The sequence below is a fragment of the Gallinula chloropus genome, assembly GCF_964237585.1.
Source record: "Gallinula chloropus genome assembly, chromosome: 14".
Lineage (NCBI taxonomy): Eukaryota > Metazoa > Chordata > Aves > Gruiformes > Rallidae > Gallinula > Gallinula chloropus.
The window spans coordinates 15,516,279-15,533,115 of record NC_140099.1 but is presented as its reverse complement, the minus strand read 5'-3'; the positions used below and the strand labels follow the sequence as shown (position 1 = coordinate 15,533,115).

At 42.9% G+C, this 16,837-nt stretch overlaps 1 protein-coding gene across 1 annotated transcript in view; it reads left to right on the top strand.

Annotated features, from left to right (window-relative positions):
- FOXN3 (forkhead box N3) overlaps nt 1–14,001 on the top strand; it is a 130,582-nt gene extending 116,581 nt beyond the window's left edge. The window contains exons 6-7 of the mRNA XM_084270619.1: nt 1,504–1,612; nt 12,746–14,001. Of these exons, the coding sequence (XP_084126745.1) occupies nt 1,504–1,612; nt 12,746–13,295 (659 nt within the window). The 3' untranslated portion in view covers nt 13,296–14,001. The remainder of the gene's footprint in view (nt 1–1,503; nt 1,613–12,745) is intronic.
- The last annotated feature ends 2,836 nt before the right edge of the window (nt 14,002–16,837 follow it).

Below are 16,837 nucleotides of genomic sequence, written 5' to 3'. Positions count from 1 at the left end.
GATGTGCTCTCACCAGCAGGAGAAAGAAGATTATTTTCCCAGAACTAATCTCTGTGGTTTGGAGTTGAAGCAAGGTGAGCATCAGGATAGCAGGAAGGGAGGTGTGAATCTGGTTTGGTGTTGATAGGAAGTTGAAAGAATTTTGAAATATTTTTGGGTGTGAGCATTGAAACTGGGCATGTAAAGTGTATGTGTTGGTTTTTGGGCTGAATGATTCTTCTGGCGTCCCTGTGACTTTGTTTAAAAATAAAATTCTGTAGGTGTATATACAGTGATATGGTTTACATTTATCTTCAGTGTATTTATATAATATCTGTATATTTTAAAATAATACATCCAGAGTAGTAATCATCAGCCTCTCTTTGGACATTCCCCCTCTGGGGAAATGATGACTTACAGTAAGGAAAAAGTGAGCAAACTGGCTCTCTGGGGATGTTAAAGAAGCACGATTGGATTGAGGCTGTTCCTGTTCCAACCTAGAGGGACATAATAGGGAGCTGGGCAAACAGGTGGCATTATGCCTAAGTCCCTGGTAAGCGCCTAGGGTAAGAACTGTGTTCAGATGTCCTGCACCCAGCAACAGAGGAGGAGCGTGCTGAGGACTGGCAGAGGAGAGATTTCTTCTTTCGGTGGTGCCTTGGTGGTGCTTGTGCTGCTGTTCCTCCAGCGAGAGCCCTGGCTACGCTGGGCTGCGCCGCGCACAGAGACACGCCTGGGTCGAAGAGAAGTACTCGTCTGGTTGGCCAGAGCTGCAGGTTTCGATGGGCAGCCGAGTCCAAAGGCCCGGGTGCAGTCTGTGATGGGCAGTGGCCAGTACCTGTGCTGTCGGTGTCAGTGGCATCAGCGCGTCGTGCTGGCTGGGGGATGCTCGGCTGCGACCCGGCTGAGTGCTGGAGGAGCATGGCTGCTGTCAGGCAAGGTGACACAGAGGTCATCAGTGGCAAGGGAGAGGAGCTAATTAGTGGTATGGAGCTAATGCCTTTTCATTCTCTTCTCCTTGCTTTCCCGGTGAATCCAGGTTTGCAGTATTTTATTTCACAGGAGACAGAAGCCGGGAGATTGCGGATCAGACAGTAAGCTGGGAAGACAGAAAGCTGTGCTCTTGCTTAGATTCTGCTTATCTGCAAAGGGCCCTTGTTTCTTATTGTGGACAAAATAGTTACATCCGTGCTCATAGCTGGTCCTGACTCCATGCACATGCATTCCCAGCAGAACTGTGATGATGAAGCAAAAGTGGTTCAGTTGTACAAGGAATGAGCTGCAGCAGCTGGGTCAGGCAACCACTGGTTGCTGTTACTTTTTTGGCTGTGGAAATAGCAATGGAAATAGCAATGGAAATAGCATGGTATTCACAGGAGTTGAGGCTGAGATGTTCAAGGTAAGCGGTGTGCTACACGAGCCTCTCAGTCCATTGGAAAGTTGAAGTTCCACGTTTTACTCCTACGTTTTTCTGACTTTCCCTTTAAAAGAAAAAATGTTCTTTTTTTTTCGTATCTTTTTCAGTTCCTCCAGGAGTGATACAAAATGGAGCTCGAGTTCTGAGTAGAGGAATATTTCCTGGAGCCAGGCCATTGCCAATCAACCCTATAGGAAGTATGGCTGTTGCAGTAAGGTAAGAGTGGCTTATGGCGGGATCTTTATGAAATAACTCAGGATTTTGCAGAGAATGTAAAAGTATATGTAAGCTCTGGTCTAGAAATGCTTTGCTGTTAGCTAATATTTCTGTAGTTCTAAATTAAATAAGACTCTGCTACCTTAAATTCTTTGCATATGTCATGGCATATCTGTCTGTTGCACACTCTGGTGTCCTGGTTTCGGCTGGGGCAGAGCTATTTTTCTTCCTAGCAGCTAGTACAGTGCTGTGTTTTGCATTTAGGAGGAGAATAATGTTGATAACACACTGATACTTTAGTCATTGCCAAGCAGTCAGGAACTTTTCAGCTTCTCATACTGCCCTGCCAACGAAAAGGCAGGACTTGTCCAAAACTCTGGGAGGGGACAGAGGCAGAACTGCTGACCCAAACTGTCCGCAGAGATACTCCATATCATATGATGTCATGCTCAGCATGTAACTGGGGGGTTGGCCAGGAGGTGGTGGGGCTCAGAAACGAGCTAGCATTGGCTCTGGGTGGTGAGCATTTGTGTGTGCATCACTTGTTTTGTATATTCTTTCATGGCTGTTGCTGCTGTTATCTTCCTTCACTGGCCTATGAAAATGTGTTTATCTCGACCCACGAGTTTTACCTTATCAACTCTCTCCCCCATCCCACTCGGGGGTGGTGAGTGAGTGTAAGGCTGTGTGGTTGTTTCAGCTGCCTGCCGGGTTAAACCACAACACTGGTTTGTAAAAAGCAGTTTTATTTTCACTAGCGAATTGTAGGCAGCTTATGGTGAGAACCTCCTACAGTGAACTGTTTTTCTAAGTGCAAAAGCTTTTTCCTGCTCTTCTCTCCCTCTCCTCCCTCCCTCCCCTTTTCCTAAAGACCTTTTCCTGGATGAAATACTGGTGAGAAGAATATCAATAATATTAAAGCAAATTTTGAAAGATATCTAAACACGTAGCTGTCATTTTGTTATTAACTTAGGTCTTTGTGAGGCAGTTTCTTGCACTACAGTTTTTATTTCAAGGTTACAGGGAAACGTTCAAGGGTAAAATGTTGTTTGGAGATAGTCACCTTTCTCAGAAAGCAGGGCAGTAAGAGACATCTAGTGATGGCAGTAAGAACTGTGGTTCAGTGGTGTGCTTCACTTCAAGCAGCGATGGTTTATTGGTGGAAGAGCAGCTTGCCTCAGGTTGCCACAGGGCTGAATTTGGTGCTGCCAGTGCCCAGCTCTTTCAGAACTCCCAGGATCTGCAAAAGCTGTTTCGGCGCCAGCGGTTGGGTGTTCTGGGTGGGGTTTCATAATGAGCCCTGACCCCGCTTTGCTGGGCTGTCCCAGTTACACCCTCTGATCTCAGTAAATGGCTGCAAGGCAGTGAAATAATAGTGTCATGATGGCTACTTATTCCATTAGTTACTCAAATTTTTTTTTGCCCATTTGCTCTGTTTTTAATTGCTTTTCAGAACCAACATCTAGCCCTTTGGGTGCACTATTTCCATCCGGTAAATGGTGGGGCAGGGACAGAGAGACCCTGTGGCATGCACATACTCTTAATGTGTAGAATGCATAGAGGGAAAGACACTAATTGGAATAAAATCCGTGGTTTTTGATGGGCATCTGTTTCAGCTGGTTTCCATGTTTGCTTCACTGAAGGGATGCAACCCTGAGGGTCATCTTCCAGAAGTCTGCAGAGTTCCTCTCCATCCAGCTTTACCAAGTCTGGCCTTGCTACCAGTGCTAGTAACTATCCTCAGTAGCCTCCCCACTGAATTTAGCCTGGACTTGCATTCTGCTCCAGTGGGGACTGCAGAGCTGTGAGGCTGCTGGATCACTAGTTATCTATCACTTCTATGGTGTCCAACCTAAACAGAGGATGTAGTGGTCTGAATATTCTCTCATGAGTTTATCTGCATTTCCTGCTTAGATCTGTTTCACAGTCGGGGTTGACTGAAGGAGGAAATAGAACTGTTTTTTTTCTTTCAGCCCACTTGAAAACTTTGTCTGTGTAGGCAGCCTCAAATTGTGGTGCTTTAATGCTGTGTATAGTTACACTTTGTACATTTTCTGAGCACTTCTCATGTTTTTTTCCCAGCAGATAGAACAAAATCTTTACGAGCTACCTGCTAATGTGGATTTGGGAAATTTTATTCCTCCATTGCTTATGTTCTTTTTCCTCTGTGTTAGAGAAAAGGCTTTATAATTAGTTAATGCAGCCATTTCTAATTCTTTTTGTTCTCTTCTCCGGCCTTAGGCAGTGTTAGAAATAGCTTACTATGAATGTGTTCCTGGCCTGCATGATGTCTGCTCATATTTAAGGGCTCCTGCAGTATCCCCTCTTCTAAGTCTTCAAAAAGAGGGAGGGGTTGGGGGGGAAGAGGCTTTGAACACTTTTGAGAAGTTAGGGGACTCTCTGCAACAGAGCACCTTCAAGGGCCAGTTTTGTCTTGGATCTCTCAGGGATGGTGAGATTCAGAATCGATTTAGGAAGGTCGATCTGGACACACAGTGCCTCTTAAAACCTCATCTGGTCCTCTCAAAGATGTTACTGTGTGCTGTAGAAATGACACCCTGTTTCTTGATACTTACCCCTCTCCTCAGATTCACAGGGCTAAGTAGGAAATGTTCTGTTGGGCTTTCATGGCATCTCATGAGAACACCTTCTGCTTATCCCATGCAGCAGGGGCAGTTTACCACAGCATCTGTGCTGCCACCTTCCCTTGCAGAGGGAAGGAGGAGTACTCCTCACACAGAGCTGTTCCTACACAGAGGATGATGCTCCACAGGCTCACAGGGGATGCTTTTTTACCTGTTCAGGTGCAGGAAAGTTGATTCCCACCTCCAGCTTTCACCAGGAGGGATGTCTGCTAAGCAGCCATGGGAGGTGGTGCAGTCCATTGTTATGTGCAGAAATTATGTGCCTCTGCCTATATATTGAGAAGCTAGACAGTGTCTTTCAAGAAGTTCTTACTCATATGTATATTTTCTTGAGAACAGTTCCTTTAGTACTCTAAGTGAAAGACCTGAAACCACCTTAAAAAGTTGGTTTCATCATTCATATAGAGGACTGCTAGTATTTTCTTGGTAGTGGATCCTTGCATAATAAATTAAACCTCTTAGCTGGTTTCCCTTAGTTACCCTAGGAAGGAGTATGGGTCTTCTGTAAGCTATTGGTCTTCTGTTGGCACTTCCATGCTGTCTCAGCTGTTGATTTCATTTCGTGTTTATCTCCTCAATATCTTAATGGTCTTTGGGTTCTCTGTGCCCCAGACTGCGTGGGAATAGCTTGCAGTGTGCTGTCCTGTTGGATGGCAGACTGCCACTAGTGTCGGAGCAGTTCGGTCTTGGGTTAAATTTGCAGTTGTAATTAGGTGGAGTGTTTTGACTAATTTGTTATTCAGAAAGAATGCCAAAACCATAGCATTGGACTAAGATGATGAAATCTGTGATTGCTGATGTCTTAGCTCCCATCAGAACTATGCTGTTGCTCTTCAACAGTGTGATGTAAAGTCTTCGCGTGCTTCGTTCCTGCACAGGGTATTGATGTGTTGCTGTTCCTGTGTAATTACATCTAATTATTTTTATATATAAAGTACGATTGAATTAAGTAGTTTGGATTGAAAAACCCTACTGAAACATATTTAAGAAACATAACAAACCCACCGCTTGCCTAGAATAAAGAGTAGCAATCGAGGACAGCATCGTTATGTTGTAGTGTATTTGGCTTAAATTGCACAAATAGGCCTTTCGTTCCAAACTAATCTACAAATGGAAAAGGCATCCCACACTATTATTACTTCGAGAATCATCCTCTGGTGTTAAATCTCCACAGCAGAGCGTAATTGGATGTGTTTTGACAGTAGCTTTTTATTTACTTTATTCACACCACTTTTAGTTTGTTTACCATCCATATTTTCCATGTTGTGGCTGACAAGTCTAAGACCCACCCAGAGACAGCAGGGGAGAGTAACGCTTCAAAGCTGCACAGCGTGTAGCATGTTTCTAACATGAGATCCATCATATATATTTTTGGCAGACCACATCCCCATGCAAGCTCCCTGAGAGAATCTAAAAGCAAATGCAGTGATAGCCTGGATATGTAGAAAAGCAAATACTGACTTACACAGGTATTAAACGAAAGCAAGCAAAGCCAGTAGTGCCTCACATGCAGCAAGGAGTTGGTTGCACTTTGAGGGTGAGAGCTCTTGCTCTTACTGTGTACATCTATTGGAAAATACTTTTTACATCTTTAGTTAGGAGGAATTTCACATCCACCTGAGCTGGCATAGTCTCTGTCAAAGTGTCCAATTCCTCTGCCAGTGTGTATCTTGGCATGCTGCAAGAAGCTCTGTCATAGATACTGACTTTACCCCAGAGAAAGGTGTTACCGTGACACCAGCCCTTTGAACAGCACAGGCCTGGTGGCTCAGAAAATACTGGGGCTGTTTGAGTGATGGTTTTGGTACATTCAGCAGGCAGCCTCCACTATGATGTTTGTAATTTTCTTCAGTTACCTGTTGTGCAGGAGGGGTGTGTGTCTGTGACCACATCCTGCTGCAGCGCAGGAGACCTGCTGGGCCTCAGCCTCACCTGCCTGATGCGGGCAAATCCGCCGCAGGGAGTCTCACGAGCTGTGTGGCATGGGCCTTGATCTTTGGTCCAGGATATCCTACAAAAGATGTTTTACAAAATAACCATGGTAATTTTTATGTATTAGGTCTTTTTTTTTTCTTTTTTCCTTTTTTTCCCTCTGCCCCAAATGTTCTCTGCTACTGAACAGCATTCGCATGGGCTCCCAGGGAAGCTCTGGTCTCCACTGCATTTTGTACTGTGTAGGCTGTGCTTCCCCAGTTATTTTTGCCCAGAATAAGGTGCTGTTAAGCCCTGGCCAGAGAGGCTGAGTGGTCTATTGAGTAGTCCATTCTGATGGGCAAGCCAAATGAAAACCCCATCCCCAGACACTAGCCAGAAAATGTGCCTGGGATGGAGGTGAAAAAGAGAGAAGAAGAATTCACAGCCACCTTGGTGGGAAACCTTCAGGAGCAAATGAAACTTCTAGGATTTAGTAAGAGCAGAGCGAGTCCCAGTAAAGGTGCACTGGCTGGATTTGCCATTCTGTTTGCTGTTGATGCATTAGAAATGCCAGGGTGGAGGGCAGCGTAGACTTTATTGCTTAACTGCCTTTTTAGCTCATATTTCACCAGAATGAATCCAAGCTATTGCTTAAGGCTGGTTGAAAACTTGTATAAACTTCTTTATATGCCCCTTATGCCTGGGTAGTAAGTTAAATGACTTTTGGTAGTGTTTGTTAGAAATATTTTAATTTTTTTTTAAATTATTTCAGGTTAAAAATTAAAATGTATGAGGTTTCCACACTTTTTTATTTAAACCTTTCTCACCAAACATTTTCAGCTTCGCAAGGAATTTCACTAATATCTGTAAATTACAAACACAAGCTTCCCAGGGAATTTCCCAAAGTGAAAATTGTTTTCCATTCAAGTTTCCAAGACTAAAATGCTTTTTCTTCCTAAGGAAAGCAAGTGCATCCACACTGGCAGAGCTACTGTTCTTCCTTTATTTTGAAAAAAATTTATAAAAACCAACAAAACACCCCAAAATGCAACAAGAACAAACTTTACCTACTTCATCATGAATAGACTTTAAAATATCTGTTCTTCTTCTGCTATAAATGCCACAGTTCCTTGGGCAGTTCCTGATCATTGGGGTGTGACAAGAATGAGTCTTGTGCCTAACTTTATTCAAAGATGGAAGATTGTTATTTATGGTTATTTTCACTTCAAATTTATAAGACAATTGCTAGATTATTCCTCAGGCCTAGCTTCCATTCTGGTGACTACATTTCTCATGCTGCCTTTATTTTTTGCTTATTTTTCCCTCCCTTGAAGCAGCCATTCAATCAAGTGATTAACTAATCGAATCATAAGTAGCATGTGCAACACAGATGCCAAAGCATAAGTAAAGTTACAGAATCACAGAATTACAGGGGTTGGAAGGGACCTCCAGAGATCATCAGGTCCAACCCCCCTGCCAGAGCAGCTCCCTAGGACAGGTCACACAGGTCAGCGTCCAGATGGGTCTGGAATCTCTCCAGAGAAGGAGACTCCACACCCCCTGGGCAGCCTGTCCCAGGGCTCCCTCACCCTCACTGGGGAAAAGTTCTTCCCCATGTTGGTGTGGAACGTCCTGTGCTCCAACTTGCAGCCATTGCCCCTTGTCCTGTCCCCACAGACACTGAAAAGGGGCTGCCCATTTCCCCCTGCATCCCATACTTTAGATATTTATAAACATTAATAAGGTTCCCCCCTTAGTCTTCTTTTCTCCAGGCTGAACAGTCCCAGCTCTCTCAGCCTTTCCTCACAGGGGAGATGCTCCAGGCCCTTCATCATCTTTGTAGCCTCCTCTGGACTCTCTCCAGGAGATCCCTGTCTTTTTTATCCCAGGGAGTCCAGAACTGGACACAATACTCCAGGTGGGGCCTGACCAGGGCAGAGTAGAGAGGGAGGATCACCTCCTGTGACCTGCTGGCAACACTCTTCCTGATGCACCCCAGGATCCCATTGGCCCTCTTAGCCACCAGTGCACACTGCTGGCTCATAGCCGACCTGTCATCCACCAGGACCCCCAAGTTACATACTTACATTGTCCATGAGTGATTATTTTTGCTTAGGCAGAAGCACTAGTAGGGACTTCTTTTATGAATTCTTAATTATATATTTTTAATGTTCTTGCTTGTGACTGTCATGGTCAGCTTAATGAAGCCAAATCATCCTTGTTGCATTGCATTCCCCTTCCCACCTGTACCAGGTGAGTTGAGGTATCCTTGGGAGTGGAAGGGATCCTTCAGTGACTAGGGCTGTGTTTGTCTTAACTTCAGATCTGCTGTTGATACGAAGAACTCTTTCTGCTGACAGTTTGTGTCTCATTACTGTGGGTTTTTGCATACAGTTACATTGTAAGGTCCCTTTGTAAGAGCTTCTCTTGGTAGTGTCACCAACTTCTTGTTGACTTTTAAATCAATAAACCCTGATAGAACCTCATCATACAGCAAGTGAGTACCACTTACTTTTCATACGCTTGCTGACTCTCCTCTGCCAGTCTGTAGTGGGTTTGAGTAACCATTCATCTACCTGTAGCTAAAAGTTCTGACTGTCTCAAAATGTCATTTTTTTTCTTCAGCAACCCTAGACCCTGTCAAAATCCACAAACCCAACTTACTGTACTTCATGTCTCTTAACCGGGTGTTTCCAATTACTTACCAAAAATATCACCTGTGTGTATACAATATCTGTAACCCAGAGGGGGCAGAGGAAGATTAGGTGGTATTTAAATTCCTTGTTCATCAAAGGAAATACCTGTCTCTGGTGAGGAATACAGTAAGTATTTTTCAGCAAAACTTTTTGCCATTTTGCAAACAGAATGTGATTACCTATCATTCTTCTTAAAGCTGGTAGAGAAATTTAAGGAAGATACACCTCCCTTTGGTAAAATCCCTGAGATCCTTTTGGTTCATCCTGGGGAAGACTGCTTTGAAAGGCAGAGGCACTAACACTGGGCAAAGGACACTATCTCCTTACTGACCTGAGATGCAACTGCTGCGAGTTCCATCCGGCTTCTGACACCACTGGTGGCAGGACGCCTGTCCATTAACAATGGGAATGGAGTTGGGTGTTGAAAAGTCCAGATTACTGTTGCAGTTCTTGAGGGTTTTGTCATGGTGCTGTAGTAGAAATTAAATATCTTTAGAACCTGTGCGTGATGCTCATGTCTATATAACTACAGTTGAGGTCCCTCAGACAAATAAAATGGACCACATAAGTAGGATGAAAAGCTTCAGAGACTCTCCCATGGACTTCCCTGCAAGGGTAACCACTGTTTTAAAACATGTGAAGATACATAAGTGTCTCGAAATTCCAAAATAAAGTTCTGAACAAGAAAAAGGGGGGAAAAAGTAAGGTATTACTTAAGATAAATTTCCCCCTGGTGTAACTGTAAGCATAGAATTCTTAAATACCATTTCTTCCTCTCTGTAATTTAAAAATAATCCAAACAGCAGAGCAAGCACTTGTTTTAAAAATCTATTATTAATTCAGTAACAAAGTTAGAGTTACAACCAGAACTGTGAACGAAAATAGATTCAGCTGGCCAAAATATATCCCCTGAAACCCAGGGGAGTTCTTTGCACTGATGATCTAGATTGAGCTAAGTAGATGACATACTCATTTCTTAGGGAGTATGACTATAAAAGCAATAAAAAGCTCTCGAATGTCTCAGAAGCATGTGTGGAATATGAATGGCTTAGATATTAGTTTATTCAACTCATTAATCTACTAATATCAATTACAAGTAATTCTTCGTATCTTATGTTTGAGCTACTTTATATCAAGTTACAAATCACTCATTTACTTCCAGGCTACATGATTTTGATCTTGTGAATATCCTGAAATACTCTGCCTGTGTATCACATTTTCATTTCTGCGGATATCCTTTGCTAATTCTCTCCTTGACCTGCTTTCTCTTCCTTTTTTATTTCCCCAAGCAGAACTGGTTGGAAGTCTTTCAAAATGTAAGTGAAAATCAAAGATTTTTCTGAGATACAAATGCTGTCCATTTCCTGACCAGTTCTACCATAGTCTTTTGAAGTGTACTGGTATTTCCTTTCCTCCTTTTTCTTTTTTTTTAGTGATTTCTTTTTCTCACCTTTCTGTAGTCCTGGTTTTCTGTCATCATCCCTCTTCACAGTCACTCCCTGTGGGTTGCTAACCCCATAGTACACCTTCCCCCAGGGCTGCTTCTGTAATCTCTGGGCCTTTCCCTCTATTTTTATGCTGGTTTTGAAGAGATTGGGAGCTGGAGTACGTCCCATGGGCAGAGCTTTTGAATCCAAATTCCAGTCCCTTTATGTAAAAGCAAACACTAGACACTCAAGAGGGGGCACATCAGGGATGTCTTTTGGGCGCTGGTTGCTCTGCTCCGTGGCACTGTAGCTTTCCCTTTATTGATAGGCCCTAAGTGCAAGCAGATCTAATACCAGGGAAATGGGCATCTGGATTCACATCCTGCCTGTTGGAAGCCATGTTCACTAGCAGCCTAGTCAGTAGGAAATCCCCTTTGATGCCCACCTATTGTGTCCTGTGTTTGTTTCCTTGGAAAAAGAATTTACTGCTATTTTTTAATGGGAAATTAGTGGCGTGTGATTTTTATTGAGCCACATTGCTCTGACTATTAGCTGCCTGATAAAATCAAGTAACTTTAATTTTATGCTAATTTATGATAATTTTTAACATCTTTAAATGTAAATTTACCCTAAAAATGAAGAATCTGTCACTTAAAATGCATCACATGCTTCCTTGTAATGACTGATCTTAAGGAGTTGGTTATAAATTCACCTTACAACCAGTTTAGTATGGATGATTTCTTCTCTTAAGCATTTGGCATCCTCTAATGACAACCCCTGCAGTGGCAAACCATCACAGAGTAAATGCAGCTGGCTTGCTGCACAATCATGAATGACATTGCATTTAGTTATTAATAATTGAAGGAGCTTTGTGTATTCCTTCTGGGTTCTGTATATAATTTATGGATCATAAAGCTACTCAAAAATCTAGGGGAAAATAATTTTGTTGAGCAAAAGAGGTTGGCAAGAGGCTTTCTTTGCTAATAACTGGGCCTTCTATTATATACATTTCTTTGAAAAAAACGTCATAAATAAGAACATTTGGAATGACTGATTAATCTGCTACCTTCTAGCATTGTCCTGCCACCAGGTCTCAACAGCCTGTTTCTTATTTCAGCAAGCTCTATGGCCAAGAGCAGTTAGATGAATAGGAACTGTGGAATTATATACCAGTCGTATTTTCCACCTTTGAGAAATGGATAATACTCTGCTGTTTCTTCTATAAAGAAACCAGATGTGAGGTCCATTCCCTGAAACCCAAAGCGCTTTCCTGTTTTCTAAGTAGAAGAGCAGTAATACTCAGGACTTGCCACTGTGCCATTCCTCTTTGTTCAGTGCATGTGTTTAAGGAGAGATTTTAATCCCACACTGCTGTGAGTGTGCAAAAGCACCGCAGTGATGGCACGAAGATGGCAAGAGTAGATTTTAAAGCAGTTTTAATCACGTGCTGGTATAAATAATTGTGCTTGTTTGGTTTTTGTTTTTCTTGACTGATGGAGGGGTTCCAGGCTGGGGACCTGGAGCATGGCAATGATGATGCCTTTGCTCAATGGTGGGCATCCTCCTCACCTTTTTTTCAGAAGGAATTAAGCACTACATGGAGTCAGTCCCTTCATTAACAGGCTGGGAAGCATAGCAGCCTGTATTGTAGAGTCAGTGACGATGCCCTAATACTTCCCAGCATAGAAAGGAACATTGTTAGCTTTTTTACATGTTATGCTGCAGTAGGTCCTGCCAAGTGCCATAAAATCAAAGGAGAAGATGACAACTTTTAGAGCAAGAACCAGGTAGCTTTTTCCTACTGTTTGTTTTTAAACACATTTTAATATTTTGTTGGCAGCTAATGGCTTAAGATTGTATTACTTTTAAAATTACTCATAAGCCGATCACAATCAGGAATGTGACTGGACCTGTTACTCTGTTGGGTAGAGTCCTAGATAGAAACTGTGCTACTTCCAGGTGCAACAACTCCTCCCCTTGGTGTGCTAGAGCTGGAGAAGAGATGAGGCGAAGAAGTTCTCCAGGAAGCCAGTGTCTCTTCTCACATATTCCGCAGTACTGTTTTATAGGGAAACGGGGAGAGGATATTTATGCCACTCATCAGAGTTTATTTAAGATCCAGTAGATAAAATAACGGGGTTTTTCCCTTTTTCCTTTTTTTGGAAGTGTAAACTATTAGTTGAAGCATGAATCAGGACTGTTCAGACATCATTGATTTGTAACCATCCCCTGCTGGCTCCTGCCTCTTGTGCCATTTCGTGTCTTTGGGCTTGTTTTATGTGTGGAGTTCAATCCACAAACAGTTTGAGTCAGGCTTTGAAACCAGTTTGCATGAACGTTGCTTCAATAGTCATCGTTTTAGATTATCTGTCAGTTGGCTTTATCATCTTTTGCACTGGAGCAGGACCACATTTCTGTGGTTTCTAAGACTGCTTCGATTTGTTTCTACAGGAATGGAATAACAAACTGCCGGATGCGGACAGAAAGCGAACAGTCCTGTGGCTCTCCAGTTGTTAGCGGTGACCCGAAGGAGGATCACAACTACAGCAGTGCCAAATCTTCCAACCACAGGAGCACATCACCTGCCAGTGACTCCGTTTCCTCTTCCTCTGCTGACGACCAGTATGAATTTGCAACTAAAGGTAGCCAAGACAGCAGTGAAGGAAGTGAAGTTAGCTTCCAGAGCCACGAGAGCCATAGTGAAACAGAAGAGGAGGACAAAAAGCAAAATCGGAAGGAGACCAAGGATTCTTTAGCTGACAGTGGGTATGCATCCCAGCACAAGAAAAGGCAACATTTAATGAAGGCAAAAAGAGTTCCAAGTGACACACTGCCTCTTAAAAAGAGACGTACAGAAAAGCCCCCTGAGAGTGACGATGAGGAGATGAAAGAAGCAGCAGGATCGCTACTCCATTTAGCAGGAATTCGATCCTGTTTGAACAACATCACCAATCGGACGGCAAAGGGGCAGAAAGAGCAAAAGGAAACCACAAAAAATTAGAACAAATCGATGATTTGTTTGAACTTACAAAGTTTTGTTTCAGCACGTCAGGTGAATTCTAATGATTTGTGGCAATATCAGCAATTTTTTCCTTTTTGTTTTTCTTTCTGTTTGGTTTTGTTCTGTTTCTTTGTTTTTTCCTTTTTTTTTTCTTTTTTTTTGTTTTGGACCCTTAAGATTTTTATTTTTAAAGGAGATTGAAGCCATAGAACTCATACTGACACTCAGCTAATTTACAAAAGATTTTCATATACCTGAAGACAAAAAGTTAACAAAAAAAAGCCAAAATCACCATTGCTTTCTCCAGCTTGTCCAAAATGCATGGTTGAACACGCAGTGACATCGGCATTGATGTGATGGGAGTAAAATTGGGCACTTGGAAATCCCTCTTACATTAGAAGAGCTGTGCATAATTTAGTGATCGTTCAGGCCTGGCCCTTAGGAGTTGTTTTTAATGGCCTTATGATTGGGTTAGAAGCGAATGTGAATAAAGAGGTTTGGGGGGAAGAGGAGGCACGTACTTCCCAACACCAAACTGAGAACCATCTAGTGGCGCTCGGATGCGTTGTGCCGTAGGAGTCTTTGGACAGCCACTGGTGCCAACCGCGACGCACCTTCAGTGCTCCACATACCACCTGTGGCTTATAATGGGAACACTGATAACCCCCAGTTTGGGGAAATTCCAACCATGTATGCAATGGGTTCCAGTGAAACAACAAGAAGGAATGGGGGAGGGGGGGGAAGGGGCAGCACGCCTAGTAGCATCATGAATCATGGAATTCTGTCTTCTATATTAAATTAAAATAATGTTCAAAAAGCCATAAGCCCGAAGATTGGCACTGCGTGCAAAAAACAACAGTGATAGGGAAAAACAAGCTATGTCTTCTAAACTGCCTGAGTGAAAAGCAATCAAGTCTAAGAAATTACAGTAGATATTAAGGAAGGAAATACATCAGAATCTTTTTCTGTGGATCAAATCCTTGATCTAACCGGGGAAACAAAGCTACAAAACCTGCCATTAGTAGTATTCTGTATTTTTTTAAAAGAAAAAAGCCTATTGGTGAACAGTAAATTCAGAAGTTCAACAACAGAGCTCCTACGCTGCCCTCAGAAATGGGTGTGCAGTCACCGTCAGTCAGGATTCATCTGTGCAAAAACAACAACAGGTTTCCACATCCAACCAGTGTAGCCAGCAGAAGAAATTTGATCCACATTGCATGGATTCCTTTTGGGAGGGGGGGAAATACAAAAAGCAAACAATTTTTTTTATTCAAAGATGACAAAGTTCTTGTAAGGTAAATAATGTATTTAGCATGAAGCATGAATTATTTTCATATAAATATAGAAAATAGAGAAAAAGGCTATGCCTCTAATTTTTAAGCCCTTAGGCTTAGAGTTTTTTTGGGTTTTATTTTTTTGTTTCTTTTGTTTTGTTTTAGTTTTGGTTCTTTTTTGTTGTTGTTGGGGTTTTTTTGAAGCAGGTGTTTAAGGTTTAACCTTCTTCAGGGACAAACACTGACTGTTGGGGAACTTACTCTGCAATATTAAAAAAATCTTCATGCTCTGGTAGGGCTTGGATGGTTGAATTATACTGCCTTGTCTGCACATTCAGCCCCCCTCTCCCTACTTCTGTTTAAAAAAAGAAAAAAAAAGAAAAAAAAAAGTAAAAGTGTGTCCTTTCTTCGTCTGTACATGTGTAACATGACGCAATAATCTGAGGGCAAATTTAGTAGTGAGTGTGTATGACAGAATCAAGAGAATAATGGGAGGTTAATTGAGGAAAACTCTCTGATTTGATTCAGGAATAAGTAGACAAGAAAATAGCTTTGCTAATTTGCCATGAGAAAATGAAGTTAGTGAAGAGCCTCACTGAGGTGTCCAGAGAAGAACCAGTGTTACAGAGAGCGTGATTCAGGTACAGTGCTACTCTCCTGGTAATGACGACTATTAGAGATCCCTACAGCAGAGGGAAGCTGTGAAATAAGTAAGACAGTCTCTCTCACCTGGATTCATGAATTTGGCATGAAAAGTTGTGCACTTAGAATATCCTAGAGGCAAGAGGAAAATCCCAGGACCCAACCCCTCAACGGAGTAAAATGGTCTGTTTCTTAAAAAGAATATAGGTTTATATTTATCCCTGACAACATTTCAGGCAGCCGCTTCGCCAAGACGGATCTAGTTTCTGAAGAGCAGGTTTGACTTCCCACTCAGTGCACTGAAAGCTGCATTTGGAGATGCCCGTGGCACGTGCTCCATGAGGAGATGGAAGGACTGAAGGGCGGGCTGGTCTGGACCTGTTCTGTGCTCCGCAAGTATTTTGTGATGTAAAAAGAGCAGGGACACACTGGGGGCAGCACAGCAAAGCTGTGCTTCTCCTGTCTCACCCAGCGTGTCCTGGGAGGCAGGAGCTGCCTGACGGCTGCCAGAGCCCAGAGCAGCTGCCAGCCATGCGGGTGCGGAAGGAGAGAGCCAAGGATGGTGCGAGGAACGGCTCTCTGCTCCCCTCAGTTCACTGGATGCATGCAGGGTGTTGGGAGTACATGGATACTAACTTTTGCTGGCTGTCTGCAGCCCTTAAGATAAAGTTGGGGAAAGCAGGGAAGACCGATCCCTTGGCCAGGTAGCACAGAGATGAATGAGCCATAGCTTTTTTCTTGTGTGATTGGATTGGGATAATCGGCTTCTTCCCAGGCATGTTTCTTCCCAGTTCTGTGCTTCCTACAGTCCGAGTCTGCAGGCAGTGAACCATGCACCCCCTGCATCAGAAAACCTGGTCCTTCCATCTTTTTAGGCCTTTGGGCAGAGTAATTTGAAATACAAAATACTACAGCATCAGTTTGCCACCACCTCTGTTCGTTAATGTGTAGTTGTGCAAGCCTGGGAGTGGTTCAGTATGTGTGAAAAAGCAACACTGAGAAGTCAAATTCAGCGGCAGAGATTGCACTGAAACCGTGGCCCAGCCACCTCTGTCCTCCAGGGAAAGTGGTGCAGGTGTGTGCTGGTGGCCAGGTTCTGTCCACGGTCAGGACACTAAACCCAGAGCAGCTTCACTGATTGCAGTGTGTCAGTACAAATGAGACCAGTATCTGCTGAACAACACGTACCATTCATTAATGTGGACTCTTGGTGGCTAAATATATAATTACCACTAGTATTAATCACTTTAGAAAACAGTCATTTTGCATAAGTAATTAGGCAGGTTATCTTTATATATATATCTATCTATATAATCTATCTAAGACTTCAACAACTCCTTTATATACTTTCCAGTAAACCTAAAATGTTGGCAAGCATCTATTTTCATGTAAAATTTGTTGCTCCTAGTCTGGTCTGCTGAGGAGGTGGTGTTACTCGGTAGGGGTTTGCAGAGGTATGTTCAGGAGCCAGCAGTTTGGCTGAGGGCTAATGCCATCAACAGATGATTTCTGGAGTTTAAAAACGACTTGTCCATACCGACCCTTACTCTGACTGGTGAGAAGGGCGTCATTTGGATTTGTGTAAAGTATTTAGGAGTCACCTTTTCAACCATTTTTGTGCCTGGC